This window comes from Crocodylus porosus, unplaced genomic scaffold (genome assembly GCF_001723895.1).
Source record: "Crocodylus porosus isolate Cpor-Errol unplaced genomic scaffold, CroPor_comp1, whole genome shotgun sequence".
NCBI classification, from domain to species: Eukaryota; Metazoa; Chordata; order Crocodylia; family Crocodylidae; genus Crocodylus; species Crocodylus porosus.
Genome location: NW_017728918.1, coordinates 42,948,753 through 42,969,187, shown reverse-complemented (window position 1 = coordinate 42,969,187; position 20,435 = coordinate 42,948,753). Strand labels below are relative to the sequence as shown.

General features: G+C 43.4%; 1 protein-coding gene across 3 annotated transcripts in view; it reads left to right on the top strand.

Annotated features, from left to right (window-relative positions):
- The window catches only part of LOC109311727 (glutathione S-transferase A4-like), a 21,401-nt gene extending 8,926 nt beyond the window's left edge, over window positions 1-12,475 (top strand). For all 3 annotated transcript variants that reach the window (XM_019537522.1, XM_019537523.1, XM_019537521.1), the window contains 6 exons: window positions 1,975-2,080; window positions 3,144-3,195; window positions 6,507-6,639; window positions 7,069-7,210; window positions 9,067-9,198; window positions 12,164-12,475. In XM_019537522.1, the coding sequence (XP_019393067.1) occupies window positions 1,994-2,080; window positions 3,144-3,195; window positions 6,507-6,639; window positions 7,069-7,210; window positions 9,067-9,198; window positions 12,164-12,289 (672 nt within the window). In that variant the 5' untranslated portion in view covers window positions 1,975-1,993 and the 3' untranslated portion in view covers window positions 12,290-12,475. The remainder of the gene's footprint in view (window positions 1-1,974; window positions 2,081-3,143; window positions 3,196-6,506; window positions 6,640-7,068; window positions 7,211-9,066; window positions 9,199-12,163) is intronic.
- The last annotated feature ends 7,960 nt before the right edge of the window (window positions 12,476-20,435 follow it).

Genomic DNA, 20,435 nt, shown 5'->3' with positions numbered 1-20,435 from the left:
CTCGCTTTACTAGCTGCAGCATCACACTGAAAGCTCATGTTCATCTTGTGGTCAATCATGGCCCCCAAGTCCTTTTCATCCATAGTGCTAGCCAGCATAGCACTGCCAAGCCTATAAGCATGGTGCAGGTTTTTCTTCCCAAGGTGGAGAACATTGCATTTTTCAGTGTTGAACATCATCAGGTTCTCATCTGTCCATTTCATGAGCCTGTCAAGATCTGCCTGGATCACCCTCCTGTCCTCAGGTGTGGATGCTTTACCCCAGAGTTTGGTGTTGGTCAACTTGGCCAGCCCACTTCTGATACCAATGTCTACATCATTGATGAAGATGTTGAAAAGTATAGGCCCTAGGAACAGGGCCTTGAGGAACCCCACTGGTCACAGCACACCAGATGAGCCAGTCATGGCTCCATCCCGCACCTTACCCCCCCCAGCTGTGCAGCACCTGCCCCAGACCTGCTCCCTCCTGAACTGCAGGGGCCTCAATCTTCCCCCCTCCCTAAAAACAAGAAAAAAATGCAAGGGGGTAAAGGAGCTGAACCTCAGAAGGGGTACACTTATTAAAAAGGTTGAAAACCCCTGATCTGTGTCATTTCGCTTCAAGATGTGTGTTATTTTCTCCCCACTCCACCTGCAAATGATTTTATCCCAGCAAAAGCCTCTAATATAAGGCAGCTATACACATGCCAGACACATGCCCTTGTGCGTGCTAATTAGCACGTCGGAGCAGATTCGATTATTTGAATTTGCTGGAGTGCGCTAATTAATATACTCCAGCAGCCTTGGCATTCTATGTATTCAGCATCTCTGCTTCAGAATGGTGCTGGGGGTGGTTTAACTAAAGCCCATCAAACAAGCTTTAGTTAAAGCACCCCCACTGCCTTTTGAAGCACAGAGATGCTGAATACATGAGGCACTGCAAGCATTTTAATTAGAACAGTTCCCAAGAGCTGCTGTAAAGTGCCCTTTCCTCCCTCCCCCCACAGCATATGTAAAGACACCCTAGACACAGCTGTCCCAGGATCAACATGCTTTTTCTGCTGTAGCCTCTTTCTACACTGGCAAAAGCAGTCTACCAATATAAATTGCAACCACAGCAAACCATTTCTAATTTGATCAGTTAACTGTGTCTCACCTAAAGGCAAGGCATTAGTAGGTGTGTCTCAGCAAAATCATTCTGCGGTTTCTCTGACAGGTTTTATGGCTGGCAACTCCCACAACGGCATTTTCTCCCCTTGAGGCTCTTAGTGCATGGGATCCTTATTCACAGCTCCTTATCCTATTATAAGACTTAAACTCTTTTAAAAATAAAGATAAAGTTTGCAAGTAGGCAACCTATTTTTTTTAAATCAGCAGAAGGATACAATCAGCTGCAGAATTAGAGCAATTATAGGTAACCCAACAGATAGCTCAAGGAGAAATCTTTATGTGAGAGAGTTTTGAAAATACAGGACATAACTATACTAAAGGAAATAGTTAAAAACCTTGGGTTCTTCTTATCTTATTCAGTTCTTTCCTTTCCATGTCTTGCCTTTTCTCCTTCTTTCTCTCCGGCTGCTTCTTCCCTCTGAACAAAGAGCAGACATTGTTGACAAGTAATTCCCAAAGGGTTCTGTGGCATGCTAGTATGGTGCAAAAAATTATACTTTATCAGTATGAGATCTGGCCCAGGGAGTCAGATCTCTGGTCTGTACTGCTCCCTTGGGTCCAGGAATTTGGTTGTGGGAGAGCACTGGCAATTAACAGTGTCACCACTCCCCATTGCCTAATTTCCAAGTTCCATGTGGTGGGAATCCACCTGTGGATTGTATCTAGCTCATGTACTGACCTGGCACTGCTCATCCAGCCTGTGGGGCCAAATGGTTGGGCACGCTGCATGAGTCTGACACACATACCCTATCCTACTCCTCTCCCCAAAAATCTTTGTTTACACTGACATTTGAGAATTGTTCTTCTTTGCTTAATGTTTGTTCAGGAATCTGAAACGTGGGAGCATGTCAGGGAAACCTAAACTTACCTACTTCAATGGGAGAGGGCGAATGGAATCAGTACGGTGGCTTTTGGCAGCAGCTGGTGTGGAGGTTAGTCTGCACTGTGATCCTCCAATTGGACATTCTATATAACACAGGCCCATGGAAAAAAGTTACTCCAGACTGACTGAAAGGGTTGTTCATGCTCTGAATCATTAATGATCAACCAAACATTTGTATATATAACAGCTGGCTCTCAAATCCTGGCCATGGTAGTCACTTTGGCCAGTAGGTTGAATGTAGGTATCATTGGCCATGTCTACATGGTGGACTGCATAGTTGTTACTGTGCAGTCATTTAGTACTTGCTTTTGCAAATACTGTACTAAATAACTGTGTAGTAACCAGTGTTACTGTGTAGTACCATCACTGTATGGGTTTTTTCCGATGTTACTGTGCAGTAGCTGCTTACTACTGAGCAATATATATCATCACCGCATGGTTAGTGCCTGGCAACGTTACTGTACAGTAGCAACTAGCTACTGCATAGTAGCTCATTGCTACTGTGCAGTAGCGTCTTGTGTAGATGTGCCCATTCAGTACATTATTTTTAATGGTTAAAGTTCAGGATGGGCAATGCCAGTGGAGTTTGAGGTTTTATAAACCCCTTTAGCAATTCAGAGAGCATTACAAAATTCAGAAATTAGCTTGAGTTTCCACTCTTATAAAGATACCTTCAGGTCATGGCACTAACATCCCAGTTATAATGTACATGTGATACAGGATGTAGCTGACTCCTTGTTTTCCAGCATGAGTTCGAAGGGAATCACTTGTTTCCCTTGCTCCTCTGATATATGCTGATATGATATGTCTGCCTGTACTTAGCTTATTTATGGGACATCATATAGAAAGAGCAGAGGTTAACCACATTTGTTCCTTTAGACCCTGACCTGTGCTGGGAGACTGGGCCCAGAATCTGGGGACCAGGAAGGGCAATACTGTACTTTCCCTGCTCAGCAGGAGAAAACCATTGAGAAGGTGGCTCACTGCCTTTTAATTATTGTGCCATGGTTGATATACTGCTCTGTTTTGCCATGTGATCATGAGGTGGTCATGTGCTAACAGTCTATTTGGAATGTAATATTGTAATGCATTTCGTCTCTTTTGTTTTCTAGTTTGAGGAGGTTTTTTTGGAAACAAGAGAGCAGTATCTCAAGTTAATTCAAGGTAAGACTTAAGCTTTCATGCTTGGTCAAGGAGGATGACCTTCCAGAAAGAATGGCACCATGCTTTGGTCAAGGGAATATGATAGCTGTGCTTCCCTGCTAGAACCTCCAAACAAGCTCAAGATCCATTTGTAGCAAGACCTCAGGCATATCTAAATGAGATCCTTCATATGGTAGTTTGCCTTTTTCTAAGTAACTGGCTAGTAGCACTGGGGATTTGGGTGGGTCACAGGCTCAACCTGAGTCAGCAATGTGTAAGATGCAGGCAGTAATGGTACTAGCGTACTTGGCATTGGTTAGGCCTCATCAGTGGTATGGTGACAGTTCTGGGCTCAGGGTTTAAGAAGGCTATGGAGAAATTGACAGTTTCCAGAGGCAGGTGATAGAAATGATAAAGGGGTTGGAAGGTAAGCTTAACAAGGAATGGTTGAGAGACCTAGGCCTGTTTAGCCTGGAGAAAAAGAGATTGGTGGTGGGGGATGACAGCACTTTGCAAATATTTGAAAGGGTGCAATAAAGTAGGCCGTAGCCTACGGAAGCTCATTCCTCTCTGGACGAGTTGGTCTATAAAGTGCCATCCTGCCCTTCTACCTCCTACTGTGGGCTGGTGGCTGAACACCCCTGACCTAAGGTTTTAGCTGTGTGATCAAAAAGGTAGGGCTGAGTTTAGAGCTGTTGTGTAAAAAAAAGTGACAAGAATGGCAAGGGTTTAATGTGCATGTCTAGTGAAAGGGCCAAGTTAAAGTTGATGCCTGGGTTACTAGCCCTGTAGAGAGCACATGGTATATAGGGAACTCTGAGCTAGTTTCTTCAAAGCACTGGAAGCAACACAGCTCAGGTGGAAAACCTCATTAACATGGCTATACTGCTTCCAGTGGCTGCACTGTTCAGGTTTCCCTATCTGATCTGTATTGTGCTGTATAGAGCCTAGGAGGATGGTGATGACATCTCTGGTGAGGAGCAGAGGGGAGGGCTTGTTGAGATGGATCAAGAAATCAATGTTTTATGTAGATCTGGGGATGGTAACTGGACATTTATGAAGAGACGTCGGAAAGGCAAGCTAAGATACTAAATTGATTGAAAAGAGGTAGCTTAGCAGCAAAGAGGGAGATTTATGAGTCTGCAGTTTAGAAGAGACTCTGTATTATGTAGGCCTCCTCCACATGTATGTGCAGGTGGGGCTGGACTGGTATAAACCTGTGCTTAATCCTCTCATTTTTTTCTCATAATGCAACAGCAAGTTTTGTCTTGTACACCATTAGTAAATAAAAAGATGTTTGATTTCTGTTTGTACTGTATATTGTGTTTGGACCTGATCTGTAGTTGTTCTACTGAGGAGGGTGGATGCAATAGGTATTATTTGAGAAGGAAATAAATGAATGCTCTTGGAAGAGTGTCTCAGTAATCTCCCACAGTTCAAGACTGATTCTTGCTTGAATGCCCTGGGCTAAAACGGTATAATTCATTGCAATGGGCACATACTAGTTGAGGTGATGATCTGGGAAATCTGCTAAACACAAATTTCACTAAGATTTATGAACTGTCAGTGTCATTCTGACATGCTTATGTATCTCTTTCTGTGCCCTGCTTCACTTGCATGAATAGATTGATTGCTAAGATCAGTCAGCACCTGAATGAATCTAGCCTGGGGAGAAGAAAAGAGTGGAACTGCACCAGAGTTAGTCCTTAGACCAACACGGCTACAACCAACACCTACCACAGCTACAGCCACTCACTGGGGGTTGGGGCTTTATAGAAAAGTGATTTTTCCAGCAGCAGAGAAATGATTAGGTGTTAATGCTGATTTTAAAACCATAGAGCCTGCAGGAGTCAGAAGGCCCTCAAAGGAAATTGAGGGAAGACTCTGCCTAAAAAACGAGTTAGATATCACAGCATTTAGCTTTCCAACACCTGACTTTTAGTTGCTTAGTTGCTAGAGTAGGCAACAACAGGAGATAGAAAAGTGGGAGCAGCAGCAACTGCATGTCAGGGGCTGAATCAAGACTCCAGAGCCACCTACTCCACATGCACACATGTGCCCAAGTTGCACTAGAACCTTTTGATTCTCGATTGCCCTTGTCAGCTATTCTTGGACCCATAGAAAACAATCATCCTCGACGGCGAGAGAATGCAGATGACTAGAGTAGAAACCAGAACACTGCTACCTAGGGGCACTTTTACACATGCTCTGGTGGGAGAGGGGGGCACTTTAATTACAGCGGTGCTCAGAGTCGCTCTAATTAAAGCACCCCAGTGTCTTGTGTATCAGCATCCCCGCACTTAAAAATGGTGGTGAGGGTGCTTGAACTAGCTCGTCTGACAAGCTTTAGTTCAAGCACCCCTGTTGCCGTTTTTAAACATGGGGACACCGATACACAAGATGCAGGAGGCTGCTGGAGCACACTAATTACCATTCTCCAGCAGACTCGATTAATCAAGTCTGCTCCAGCACACTTTAATTACAGCGCATTGGACTAGCTGTCCTGTTCGTGTATAGATACCATCTATGCTTGGGTCCCTTTCCAGTCCCTGGCTTCTTCTAGAGGCCTCAGAATATGGTCTAAACCATCAGCATGGGGAGGGCTGCATAAAACTAGCCAGAAGGGGCTCTTTTGTGGCCTGCAGAAAGATTGCTCCGTTCACACAAGATTAACAGCCTGAAACCGTCTCCTGAAGGCTGATGATTGCTTCCTTTCTTGCAAGAATAGAAGCAAAGATTCCTTTTCAAACAGGATTCCTCAGAAACTGAAGACACCTTACTTCTACACAAGTGTTTACTGAAAATGAATTTGGATGCTAATTTTTCATAATTTACTATGCTGTGAAACTAAACAACTGTTTAATATGCAACAGCTGCAGAACCTTTTTATCTTAGGTTAATTAAATATTATAAGTGCTGTGAGCAGAGGAAAATAGACAGAATGTCCTGTTAAATCCAAGATGTATTTATAGCAAATGCAGTATATTAGGACGTATAATAACAAATGTCTCATTGGGCCTAATCCTGCACTACTTAAATCAGGAGTTTTTGCTTCTTTGAGGACAGTTTTTTGCTTCTTTGTTGCACTCTTCCTGGCAGGAAACATCTGTAATCATGGGTTCATAAAGTGTAAATTTATTATTCTAGAGGTTAGCTGCAGAGTAGCTGAGATTAATCTTTTCCACAACATGAATTTTACTGCATCAAATGTTAGTGTTCTGGGAGAAATCAAAGATCTTCTAAAATACAATAGGAAATGGACTAAAAGCTAAGACTTTTTTTTTAGTTCCATTTTGACTAAGTAACAATACACTGAACTTTCTTTTCTAAAGATGGAGACCTCCTGTTTGATCAAGTTCCACTGGTGGATATTGATGGGATGAAGATGGTGCAGACCAGAGCCATTCTCAGCTACATAGCAGGGAAACACAACCTCTATGGGAAGGACCTGAAGGAGCGAGCCTTGTAGCGTAACCCCTCCTTTTGATTATAAAACTGTAATGAATACTGGGGGGAGTGGGGAGGGGGAGGAAAGGGAAGGGTGTCTGAATCAAAGATCATCGAATCCACTCCCCTACAGGCAGGATTCATTATTCCTAAACTGTCACAGTCAAATATCTACTCTTGCAGATCTCCAGTGAATGAGATTCTACAACTTTCTGAGGCAATCCTGTACCATTGACCTACTGTTCTTTAAGAGTTGGTCTTTAAGGTTTTCATGAAATTTGATCTACAGCTGCTTAGCTGAAGTTTAATACTATTTCCTCCTATGCTGCCACTTACAGTGAACAAGACAGATTATATAAAGTTGTTATTTGTAAACAGTTACATTTCATCAGTTGCTTGAAATATCTGATCTAATTCATACATGTTCTTTTCTTTCCCCCACCACAGCATTGACACATATGTGGAAGGAACAATGGACCTCATGCAAATGATCTTAACACTTCCTTTCTCTCTGCCTGAGGCAAAAGAAAAGAATCTTCCCTTAATCATTGAGAAAGCCAAAAACCGATACTTCCCAGCCTATGAAAAGGTAAATGAGAATGAAGTAATGGCACTGTAATGACTGCAGAAACGTACAGGGGAGGCACTAGTCCAAATACTTGTGTGTGAAATTAACTATTTTCAGTTTAAAGCCAGGAAATGGAATAACCCCAATTTTAGAGAGATACCTGGGAAAGAAGTAGCCCCGTAATTGAGAGGGGTAAACATACAAAGCGGACTGCAAGTGATTTAGTCTGGTAGCTGCAGCTGAAATTAGTGGGAATTACACAGCTAAATCCCAGTTTGCTTTCCTGTCCAATCATCTGCTTCAAGAAACAGGCATATAGGCTTAGGCTAGGATTTTCCCAAGCACAGAGTACAAGCATAATTATGCTCATGTTTAAATTAGTAGTAAAACTCCTTGGAATTCAGTGGAAGCCAGTGGAAAATCCACAGACCCCTGACCTTGTGATGTGCTCAGTATCTAGCCAGCTAGTTAAAGATAGTGGGACTGAGGGAATCTGAAGAATCCTTGAATTTAAAGAATCTTGAATTGTTTGAATATTCAGGTGAAATTTTCAAGATAACAAAAATAAGTAAGCTACCCATTGCCCTGAGATTTTTCAAGTCCTTTGGTTACTTAAAAAAAAAATCCTCATTTAGGGCTTCCAGTGAAGTCAATAACAATATTTTCATTGACTTCAATGGAAGAAAGACCATACTAGAATCCTTCTTTATACTAAGGTAAACCATACAATGGCAGCTTTTATTGTAGAGACAGGTTATAATGTACTCACAAGATAAAGGACTACCTCTGTATTCATTGCTCATGCATTTTGTGGGTAAATACTCTATTGACACATAGATCTGATTCAGGATTACTAAGGGTATTGCAAACACTATCCCTAAAATTATAACATTTCAGTGATGTGGAGCCTTTTCAAGCTGCAAACCTTCAGTTCTATGAAGTCATTTACAGGTGAAAATATTGAGATGTAAGTCTTCCTCAGTGTACTCTTACGTCTCCACCACTATAATATTTGAAAACCTTCTACAAAACACGCAAGAACTGATAAAAGTTATATTAGTTTCACTGCTTACTTTATGTTTTCACTAAAATATATGTATGAACATGTCACTGAATTTTTGCCTAGAGAGAAATGGTTAATGCTCAGTCATGTTCAGAGCATATTTTCATTTAATTGAACATTTTCAGTACAAGAATGAAAAATAATATACAAAGATAAACTTCCCAAATGTAAAGAAAAATAAAAAACATACTTTTTGAAGATGTCTTTTCCAAAACTAAAACAAAATAGATCCTTATCAACCACACAATTAACATTTTTCATTTTATAATGTCTGTAGTATTAAATCTCCTTTGGATGGAAAACAGTAATATGCTGATGAACCTCATGGAATTCTCCATAAATTAAATTAAGTAATTTCCATATGCCAAACAAGTCTGATGGCCATTTGAATTTAAAAATTAAAATCTCATTTTCTAGGGTGTCTCTGGTTCAACTATAACCATCACTTGGCCATTTATATGTTTCCTGATATCCATAATCCCTACGCCTCCTATTTCTTAGCTAATACAAATATTTTACTTCAGTGTGCATCTATGTTTCAGTCACCAGAGATTTCCACTGTTAATAGAAACAAAAAAAGCTTTTAGTCTGTTAAGTACAAACATTTCAATTAGTGCTAAGGTTTTGTATTTTAATAGTGGGCATGTCAGGAGTACTAACATGACATAGGAGCATAAGTCCCAAACAGTCACTGTGTCACTTTTGAAATCCCATGCAAAAGTTTCTTCCAAAGAGTATGACCTTGTAATTCTTTATGTTCAGTTAACTGTATTTCCAGTTGTACCTATAATGTGTATTGCCTTGTATTCTATAGGTTTTGAAACAGCATTGCCAGGGGTTTCTTGTTGGTAACCAGCTCAGTTGGGCAGATGTACACCTGCTTGAAGCTATTCTAATGGTAGAAGAGAAAGATCCCACTGTGCTTTCTGAGTTTCCTCTGTTACAGGTATTTCTCCTATTAAAGTTCAATGACCTTGCCTTGAACAAATACTTCCAGATGCTCATTTCAAAGGACACCTGGGCTGGTTTTGATCTCATCTGGAAACACTACTGCAGGGGTTTTCAACCTTTTTTAATAAGCATACCCCCAGCAGCTGGGCGGGGTGGGGAGGTGCCGTGTGGCCAGATGCAGAGCAGCAGCAGCTCAGGGTGGTGGGTGGTGGTGGCACCAGCTGCTGTGTGCAACCTTCTCCCCCACATCCAGCGAGCTGTGCAGCACCTGTGCGGCTTGCAGAGGGGGGCTGCTGCCCTTCTGTATTTTTGTATCATCCCAGTGAAGCCCGGATATGGTTGTCCTTCAAGAGTTACCCCAGGATAAATATTAAATCTTGTTAGGGTTAGGGTGATATAATTTAGATTAGAATTACCCCCAGTATGTTTTCTGTGGCTTATTTTACAGTAGGGTTTAACCTCAGTAGAGTTAATGACATAATCCTTAATACTCGAAGCTTAATATGACTTAATATTATGGCTTTCCCAGGGAGGTGGTGCTCTCCCTACCATGGGGGTCTTCAAGAGGAGACTTGACAAGCATCTAGCTGGGGTTGTCTGACCCCAGCACTCTTTCCTGTCCAGGGCAGGGGATCGGACTCGATGACCTACTGAGGTCCCTTTTGACCCTAATATCTATGAACCTATCTATGAATAACTAAGGGTGAGATTCTTGGGGTTCCTCTGCATATACTGCAGTATCAGACAGTGCAGCTGTGTTGCATTTCTGTTCTGGAGTTGGACCAGGGATCAGAGGGTCTCCATATATACTGCAGGCTGTAGAGCCAAGGGCAAGCAGGCCTGAGGGAGGGTCTACATAAATTGCACATAGCAAAGATCTACTGGCCTCAGATGTTCTCTGATGGGAAGAAGCAGGCTAAATTCACTGGTAATGCAGCAGCTGGGTGCCAATTAATTCAGACTGGGTTGCGGATGCTGTTCCTGTGCACATTATCTTGCTCCCTCAGGCTGTGTAGTCTAAGTACTTTACCTGAAATCCAAAGCAAACAATTACACAACTAACCATAATAATTCCAAGTTTGTAACTGGCTAGCTTTTAATCTAAGCATCTCCAGTGTAAGCCTGAAATGAGATGCATCATTCTATTATATTGTACTTCAAAGTGGAATGAGGCAGTCCTACCAGCGCAGCTGCAGCCAGGCATTTTGGTGCCCAGTGTTGGTCATCTACAGAGCATCCCCTTATGCACTACTACTTAATTACTTCCATTTGACTGGTGCAAGGGCATCTGGTGCTAGTACCACACTACTGCCTATCAGAGACTTTTGTCCACATGGTTACCAGGCCATGAATTACAAGGGTAATCCCCAACCACCAAGTGGAGAAGTATTCTCTGGAATCAATGCTTACTGCATCCCAACTTTTAAACATCTTTTTTCATGTCCTGTCACCTCTGGTTAACCTTCTAAAGGAAGGAAGGGAGACAGACTGAGTCAGCAAGTGTTTAATTCTGAAGCCAGATGAGAATGTAGGGTGCAGACAGAAGTGCAGCTCCATGTTGTAACTGAGAACACTTTGCAGGAAGTGTTTCTGAATTATAATGATGCCCTGGACCAAACAGAAGTTCACTGTTGGTCCCAGCGGGGAGAGGAATCTAGGTGCGGGCTGTAGCCTGCAGCCCATTTCCCCTAGTAATGGGCCTTTCTCCCTGCGAGGCTGCAAAGTTTTCAGAATAGGAGTGGGGGAAAGAGAGCTTATTCTAGGGATTACCCAGCCAGTGCTGAAGGGTGGGGTTAAGTGAATTGGAGCTCCCTCACCTTGGGCTCCAATACACCCGCCCCAGACCCCCAGACCAAACTTCCTCTGCTTCCTTTCCCCCCCTCCCATGCTGAAAACAGCAACAGGCTGGCAGGCAGGCAGACAGAAGCTGCAGAAGACATTCTGTTTTGAAATGGCTTCATCTGACCCTTCATGCAGTGGGGGGGTCAGATTTTCACTTGATTGGCCAAAGTTGAAGCAGTCTGCAGCCATGAACTTGTGTTTGGTCACAGCTATAGATCACCTTCTGTGGCTAGATTGGGTAAAAACTGTCATTTCTGTCTGTGCCCCTTGGGCATTTTATACACATGCTCCAGGTGTGTGGGTGGGGGTGCTTTAATTGGAGTGGATCCAAGAGCCTCTCCGATTAAAGCATCCAGAGCATCACGTGTATCAGTTGAAAAAATGGCGGTGGGGCACTTTTAATGAGCTTTAGTTAAAGTGCCCCTATGCTGATACACATGATGCTGGAGTCTGCTGGAGTGCAGTAATTACCAGCATTATATTAATTGATTAATCGAGTCTGCTCCAACATGCTATAATTACAGCACACTGGAACAACCTCTTTGCATGTGTATAGGCACCCCCTGTGATCAAAATTGCTCACCTAAACTTAGTGACTTCCATATGCTTGAAATTTGCATTAGATTCAGCCTTGGAAAAGGTGTTCTACTAGGAATTTTCAGGGTATTTCTACCTTCTAGACAGAATGGGAACATTAACTCTGGATAGGGCTGATAGATAACCATGTTGTCTTTGCAGGTGTACACAATATGGCAATTAAAATGCCTACACCAAGCCAGCTCACATCATTAGTGGTAGCAATGAAAAAGGAGTTTTAAAATTCAGATTTCCAAACTGCCTGTAACATTCCATTTATCTTCAGCCTCAGAAGTTTGAGAGCTGCTCCTTCTCTGGTTGATAAGAGCAAAAGCCTACTGGAGCCAGTGGGCCCTGCTGAAAGAAAGAAATGGATTTTCCTTTTCTGAATGCCAAGATAATAGGATCTCCTATATCAGTGGAGGTGAAGCAGCTCTTCTACTTCTATAATGAGCTGTGTTTCTTCAAAATCAATGTGTTGGCTTTATCTGTTTAAGCTGTTGTAAGTTATTTTCTTACTTCTGCATTGTTTCTTATTTTAGGGTTTTAAAACAAGAATAAGCAACATGCCAACAATTAAGAAATTCCTGCAGCCTGGAAGTCAGAGGAAACCCCAGCCTGATGACAAATATGTGGCAACTGTGATGAAAATTTTAAAGGAAGGCTAAATGCCAAGTTCTACCCTCTGGGAACATTTAGAAGTGGATAGGTGGCTTACCACTTACATTAAAAATAATTGCAACCCAGTGATCTAAAACCTTCTGATTAATCTTTGTACTCTGATTCCAGTTTGTTTTAATACATGCTAAGTTCCTGATAAAATGTTGAAATAAAAGATTGGTTAGGAGCAGTGACTGTATATGCATATTCCTGTCCATTTGGAGAGAGGTATTGCAGGCACCATCAGAATATAAATTACAAGAAAGAGTTACAAAATGGTATTAGAAGCTGAACTCTGGGACTGAGTCAGGAAGCAATGAGGTTTGTGCCCCCAAAGGACCTCACTTATACATGTAGTACAGCTGTAGTGTATGAAATGATCTAATAAACAACAGGCCAGAACAGTCTCTGATGTACAGCAGTGTTGCGTAAAGCAATCCCAGAACCTGACCCCTCACAGGATGGTGGGGCACTGCAGTAATCTTGCCTCAGTTTTTCTCTTATCCTAAGTGATTCTTTCACCATCAGCCTAGTTCATTTGCTGAAGTGATTATCCCTTCTGAGGTATCAAAGAAAAAAACAAGTCTTGTACCCCAATCTCAAACTAGATACAACTTTCCCTCTCAGGGGTCTGTTTCTTCTTCTGCTTCTCTTCTGGCATAACCTTTCCCTTAGTCTCTGATTCATCTCCCTCCTGGGCTCTCCTCAGTGTCTCTATCATCTTCCTTGTTACAGGGGTCCCTTCAAACCCATGTATGATTCACAGATTGTGGGGCTGGAAGGGACCTTGCAGATCATCGGGCCCAGCCCCACACCCACCCCTGCTCTAGGCAGAAAGACAACTGGGGTTAGGTGACCCCAACAAGGTGACTGTCCAGTCTCCTCTTGAAAACCTCCAGGGTAGGTGACTGCACCACCCCTGGAGGGAGTTTATTCCACAGTCTGGACACCCTGAGTTTTTCCTGGTCTTAAGCCTGAAACAGTCTTCCAGGAGTTTGTATCAACTGGTCCTGGTCTTCCTCAGGGGTGCCCTAGTGAACAGTTATTCACCAAGCTCCTGATGCACTTTTCTGATATAGCAGTAAACCACTATCAAGTCCCCTCTCAATCTTCTCTTCTTTAGGCTAAAGAGGCCCAGGTCCCTCAGCTTTTCCTCATATGGCTTTTCTTGCAAGTCCCTGATCATACTGGTGACTCTTCTCTGGACCCTTTCAAGTTTCGCCACATCATTGAAGTGCAGCACCCAGAACTGGATGCAGTACTCTAACTGAGTACAGTGGGAGTATCACTTCCTTAGTTTTATGTCAGTATAGGGGCGAACAATTCACTGTCCAGTGCAGGTTGCTGGTCTAAAGCAGTGGTTCTCAACCTTTTTTGTACCAGGACCCATTTGTAAACATCAATGGCCAGTCCCAACCCAGTGCCCCTCACTCCTGGCCCACTGGCCCCAGTCCCGCAGTGTGTGGGGCAGGAAGTGGGTGTGTGGGGCGGGGGGGGCAAGCAACCCCTTGCAGGTTGGAACTCTGCCAGCCTGAAAAGGAAACACCACAGTTCTCCATGTTTTTTCTTTATAGGAGAGTCCATTTTTAAAGTTTGTTTGTGACCCTTTCATATATTCTTGCAGGGTCATGATACACGGGTTGAGACATGCTGGTCTAAAGAATCCTGTACAGTTGGGCTCTCTGTCTATAACTGAAACCCTTCTTACTTTTGCTGCTGCTTATATTGAACACAAGTCTGACATTTCTGGAGAGTCCTTTCTCTTGGCTACTTCCCAGCTTCACTTGCTGGAATAAATGTCTTCTTCCTTCAAGCTGCACAGGATAGCCAGTACCCTGCCTGGAACTATGCTACAGAGCCAGCTGGCTTCTCCTCCCTACAGGATTCTGCTTTACTCTAGGGATGTCCTGTAGTTATCTCCTGCCTCTGTGGTCTCCCTCCCTAAATGACACTGCACCTGTTTTCCCATCAGGCCTGTCTTTAGTCACCCAAAGATAGAGCCACAAAAGGAGGTAAGCAATTTTCTCTTGTCTCCCTGCCAATTTAGACACCAAACTCCAAAATGTAAACCCTCCAAATGCCTGCTCTGTTGCTGCTGCTTAACCCTGAAACTGCCTAATTTTTCACCAGCCAAAGGCACCTCAGAGTACATCTAAGCATGTTCTGAATAAGACCAGCATGCTGCCGAAGAGAAAGTCCTGTTTATTCTGTTCATTTTGTCAGCACCTTGACTCACAAATCTGTAGTGTAAATGACCTGGAGTGGTGCTGAGTCTGTGCTGGCATCATCCTTAGGCTGTCCTGCAAGCAACATCACTCTGCCAGAGTCAGCCTCAGCACAGTGCCAAGTCATGATTTCGGTTCCATAGCAAGCTGTTTACACCACTAATTTACAACCTCAGGGGTGAATGCATGGGACTTATTCAGTAACAGGCTTTACTTGGAGTGTGGTATCCACATACTGTAAACAACTGCCTCTACACAGGCACAGAGTGATGGGCTGAGCAATGAGGCAGCTATGTACTATAGTATTTAAAGGTTAATTTTATGCAAAAGAACCCAGATTAAATGCCCTAACCTCCATAGTAAGTCACGGTCACCTTCTCTCCCACTCATCTAATACTCACTGGGGAGAGCAGTAGATATGATGGAGGGTAGGTCTCGGATTCAGAGTGACCTAGACAGATTGGAGGATTGGGCCAAAAGGAATCTCATGAGTTTTAACAGAAGAAGTGCAAAGTCCTGCACTTAGGCCTGAACAATCCCATGTACCGGTACAGGCCAGAGCTGCCTGGCTGGGCAGCAGCTCTGCAGGAAAGGACCTGGGGGTTACAGTGGACAAGCTGAATATGAGCCAGCATTGTGTCCTTGTTGCCAAGAAGGCTAATGGCATCCTGGGCTGCACTGGTAGGTGTGTTGCCAGTAGCTCAAGAGAAGTGATTATACCCCTCTATTCAGCACTGGTGAGGCCGCATCTGGAGTAGTGTGTTCAGTTTTGGGCCCCGCACTGTAGAAAGGATGTGGACAAATTAGAGTCCAGCAGAGGGCAACAAAAATAGTTTAGGGGCTGGGGGACATGACTTATGAGGAAAGACTGAGGGAACTGGGTTTATTTAGTCTTGAAAAGTGGAGACTTAATAGCAGTCCTCAACTACCTGAAGAGGGGTTCGAAAGAGGATAAAGCTAGGCTAGTCTCAGTGGTGGCAGATAACAGAACAAAAAGCAATGGTCTCAAGTTGCAGCAAGGGAAGTTTAGGTTAAATATTAGGAAGAATTTTCTCACTAGGAGGATAGTAAAACACTTGAAGAGATTACCCAGAGAGCTGCTCCATCCTTGGGGTTTTTCAATACCTGGCTAGACAATGGTTTGGCTGGGATGATCTAGTTAGTCCTGGTCCTTGAGCAGGGGGTTGGAGCAAATGACCTCCTGAGGTCTCTTCCAACCCTAACTTTCTATGATTCTATGTTTCTGTCCCATAAACTGAAAGTGGAATAGCTCTAATTAGAGTGGTGCAGAGAACCCCTGTCCTCCCCCTGGAATATCCTGTAGCCTGACAGAACATTTACCTGGACGATGTACCACAGGTCATGGAGACAAATGAACTAGGGTCTCTCAAATCCTGCTTGACTCCTTTAACTACTGGGCAGAATGAGGAAAATGGGCCCAGTGTTCTTCCATAGCTATTCTAGCTAGGGGATTTAGGTTTGCAAATTCTGAGCAGAGGTAAGTGCCCAGACTGGTGCCGCCCGAGTCTGGGCACCAGATCACAAACCGGTGGGGGGGTGGCGGCAGGGGTAGGGGGGTGAGGTGTCCCCCAGCAGCTGAGTGCCAAGCGTGGGACCACAAGTGGCAAAACTGGTACTTCCAGTTTCACAGCTGGCACTTCCAGGGGGTGCACGGCCAATCTCAGGAGGTGCATGTGCACCCACATGCACCCCCTATGCATCACCAATGAGTAAGTGTCTTAAGTTCCAGACAGGTGAAGGGGTGCTTCTTTCTTGAACATTTTCCATTGGCTGGCTTAGTTGGCTCCCCCCGCAACATGCAGGCGGTGCAAATTCTGTTCTAATCATAGAAGCAGAGAAAAATAGGACTGGAAGGAACCTCCAGAGGCCATCTAGTCCACCCCACTACCTGGGCAGGATCTTTCCTATCCAGACCATCCTCTACAAATCCATTGTCTAACTTAACAACACTACCCAGTCAACCCTGACTTGACACAAGACATAACACCCTAACCTGCCACAGGTAGAGCAAGGGGACTATTTTTCATGTACTATTGAGGGGGGCAAGATCTGTGAATACCAGTAAGCACCTAATACTGAACATTTGATAGCTTCATTTCTTTGGTGGTGGAAGTCCCTGACCCTGTTTTATGTGACTGCATTCATTATTTCTACCTGGTGAGATGAGAGTCTGGAGAGCTTAGTGTGGTAAGGCTAAGTCTGGCACAGGTGCTGCTGAACTTCACCTTCCAAAGGCTTGCTAACTGTATAACAAGCTAGCTCCTGAAAACATTTTGGGGGAACTTCTGGTAGTGCAAACCTGAGGGCTTCAATAAATGGCACCTTGGGCCAAAACAGTTCTACATCTTGGTAGTGTAGGGTGTAGCTCCTCCCCTCATAGAAGACCCTTGTAGAAATTAAAGCAGTGTCAGCTGATGCACCCCATGGGGTGGGAAGGAGTAGGTGGCAGTGACAATGTCTGCTTGTCCTATTTTTGTAGCGAGGCCACTACAACAGGCTGTGCTGACCCAGGTTCACCTGTAAAGCTTTTCCCTCAATGACAAGGATTAACAACATGCTCATTTTACTGTTAGTGAAAATTGAAACTCTCCCATTGTCATCTGACTCCGTGAGTTAGGAAATGAGACTTTAAGACAAACCAAATTACTTGAGCACCATGATCTGCTTGCAGTGTTGACCATGTCAAGTGAGCTGCACAGGTAGAGGCTGTAGGGTGCATGCGGTACCACCTGCTGTCACTAGAGGACTTCTGCTGCCTGGAAAACTAGCCACTAGTTCACTAGTTCTGTGGCATGTATACTGAAGCTGCAGAAGGCACAAAAACAGGATAGAGGCAACAGTAGAGTCTTTTGCCCTGCTCTTCCTGTTTCCTATCTTGGTTGGTCATCATCAGGGGGAAGGTTGCTGAGCATGGGAAATTATTCTGAACCTAGAGCGTTGGGGGTAAAAGGGAGGGTTAGGAAAGAGGGTCCTGAACCTTATAATGGGGCTCTTTATCTGTATACAAGTGTTAAGGGGATGGAGTTCCTGTTTTGTAAATGACAGGTCATATAGATGATATCCTAAAATTTGTCTGGGAATTAATTAACATGATAGGAAAGTGAGTGTGTCATTATTAGACATTACCTTTCCCATGTGTTAAATTTTCTTAAGACAGGAGTGTCTGCACATGAAAGCAGAAAAAGGCCAGCTAAATTCTGGGTTTGGGTGAGGATTATCTCCGACTGATATTAGGCAGCTTGTGTTACTGCTCAAGTTTGTAGAGACGGTATTAACCCTTAAGGTGCAACTGCTCACTAGACATGCTAACGTTCCTTAGAGTCAGTACATACCTGTTGTCATGTGTAACAATACCCTAAGACTAATTGAAAGGGACAGAGAAATTAGATGGAACAGAGAAAGGAGACACTTTTTCAGATGAAACAGCAAAAAATGATGGGCATTTGATGTTTCAATATGCAGTGGAATTTCTCTGAAATCCTTTGCTTACATGTTCTGAAATAGTTCCAAATGCATTCGTTAGTATCATCTCTTATAAATTAAGGCTCAAGAGTTAATTTGATTTGATCAGTCTGCTATGAAAAATCTCATTATTTCTTCCTCATTAACCAATTTTTCTTAGCTTTGCACAAGATCATAGCAGCATTTCATTAATGCAGTTTGTTTAAATGGTATGTCCACAGAATTGTGCAGATTCAGACAAAAATGCATCATGAAATGTGAAGCATTTTTTATCTCACAATACTAAAAAGACAAAAATCTGTGGTAAGCAGTCAGTTAGAGAAGCTACTGTTAACACTGGTGTGACAGAAAGGGAGAGAAATAAAAAACTGAAACATTTAAATAAGAAAGTTGAAGGGAAAATCTCACTGTGGACTGCTTATTTTGCAAAAATAATTATAAAAACCCCACCACCTTTCAGTTAAACAATATGCTGTTTAAACTGATGTTGAACTGTACACAGTTGCACAATTCTAGCCCTGTTGCACTTCATCATTGGGAACAAGAACACCAGGGTTTTCCTGCAAACAATATATCAAACAGCCAGAAGCAAGAGTTGAATTAAACATACCCTATTTTGTTCTAGTCCTCAGAATTGCAATAGCTTAGGTTTCCCAAGAATCCTTTTTTTTTTTTCAGTGTAAAACAGAACATGTTTTACTACTACTGAGAAAATTTCCAGTGAGACAGAGAAACAGAATTCCTTGTTGAGCGAAAGACCACTAACTTCTTTTAGAGAAGCAACTTACTATCTTGTTTGCTGTCAGTGGTATCTGGTGTTAACCTTTGCCTTGGTCTCACAAATGCTGAAATACATACTTTCTTTTATGTATTTCTACAATATGTATATATTGGGATAGTGACTAGCACACTGGATCTGTGGCCTCAGTAAGTACAACTGCAATACAAAAAGTAAATATAACACATGTACATATATAATCAAGACCTCACTCCCCCTGCTACCACAGTTAGAACTGAAGTTGACAGTTTACTTGTGAATAAAGTTATCAAGATGTCTGAGTATTTCTAGGACCAGAGCTTTATGTGACAGGGCTAATAATTTTTGTCAAAAGGTTTTTGAAATAAAAGTCCCTTGCCTATTACCAACCTTATGTGCAGGCTGCATAAAGACCAAGAAGACTTCTGACATTACTGGGGTCTTGTCTATAGATTACTTTATATATTTGTTATATTCCTATCTTCACAAGGCTGTCCCTGGCAGTCACTGTTGAGAGGAAAGTGTGGTACAGATGGTTGCTCTTCAGCTATATAAGCCTTTTCTATATCCTCCCTAGTCACTATTAACTTCCTAAGAATCTGCTGCATGGGAAGAGAAGTGTAACAGGGGATGATTCACATACAGAATGCTGTAATGACAAGTATAGACACCACCTCCCAACAGGTGTGATGCATCTTTACCTGAGTGTTAGGCTCCATTTTTCTATTCTGGTGTCATCTTTGGTGTGGATGGTTTGAAGGAAGCTAACTTGTTAAATCCTGCTAGTGAGTTACAAGTTTGTCATATATAGTGTTCCAGTACACCCTTTGTTTTTGCAAAGTGAACATTACAGTCCTATGTTGTCCAATGAGGGTGAATGATAGTTTCATAGTTTCTAGGGTCGGAAGGGACCTGAGTAGATCATCTAGTCCGACCCCCTGCCATGGCAGGAAAGAGAACTGGGGCCAAACGACCCCAGCAAGGTGTACATCTAGCCCGCTCTTAAAGACCCCCAGGGTAGGAGCCTGCACCACTTCTCTTGGAAGTTGGTTTCAGATCCTAGCCGCCCTGACCATGAAGTAGTGCCTCCTGATATCTAGCCTAAATCTACCTCCTGCCAGTTTCTGACCATTATTCCTGGTCACTCCTGGCAGTGCTTGGGGGAACAGGGGGTAGATTTAGGCTAGATATCAGGAGGCCTGCTGATCCCCCTTGACTAGTTTGTAACAGGCCACTAGATCCCCCCTCAGCCTTCTCTTCTGGAGGCTGAAAAGGTTCAGGTCCCGTAGCCTGTCCTCGTAAGGCCTGCCCTGCTGCCCCCTCATCATATGAGTGGCCCTCCTCTGGCCCCTCTCCATGTTGTCCACATCCCTCTTGAAGTGTGGTGCCCAGAACTGGACGCAGTACTCCAGCTACAGCCTGACCAGTGCTGCATAGAGGGGGAGGATCACCTCCTTGGACCTGCTTGAGATGCATCTGTGGATGCATGCCAAGGTGCAGCTGGCCTTCCTGATTGCATCCCCACACTGCCGGCCCATGTTCATCTTGGCATCAACGATGACTCCAAGATCCTTTTTTGCCTCTGTACTGACAAGAAGGGAGTTCCCCAACCTGTAGGTATGGTGCTGGTTGTTCCTCCCCAGGTGCATCACTTTGCACTTGTTGGTGTTGAATCCCATCCTATTCTCA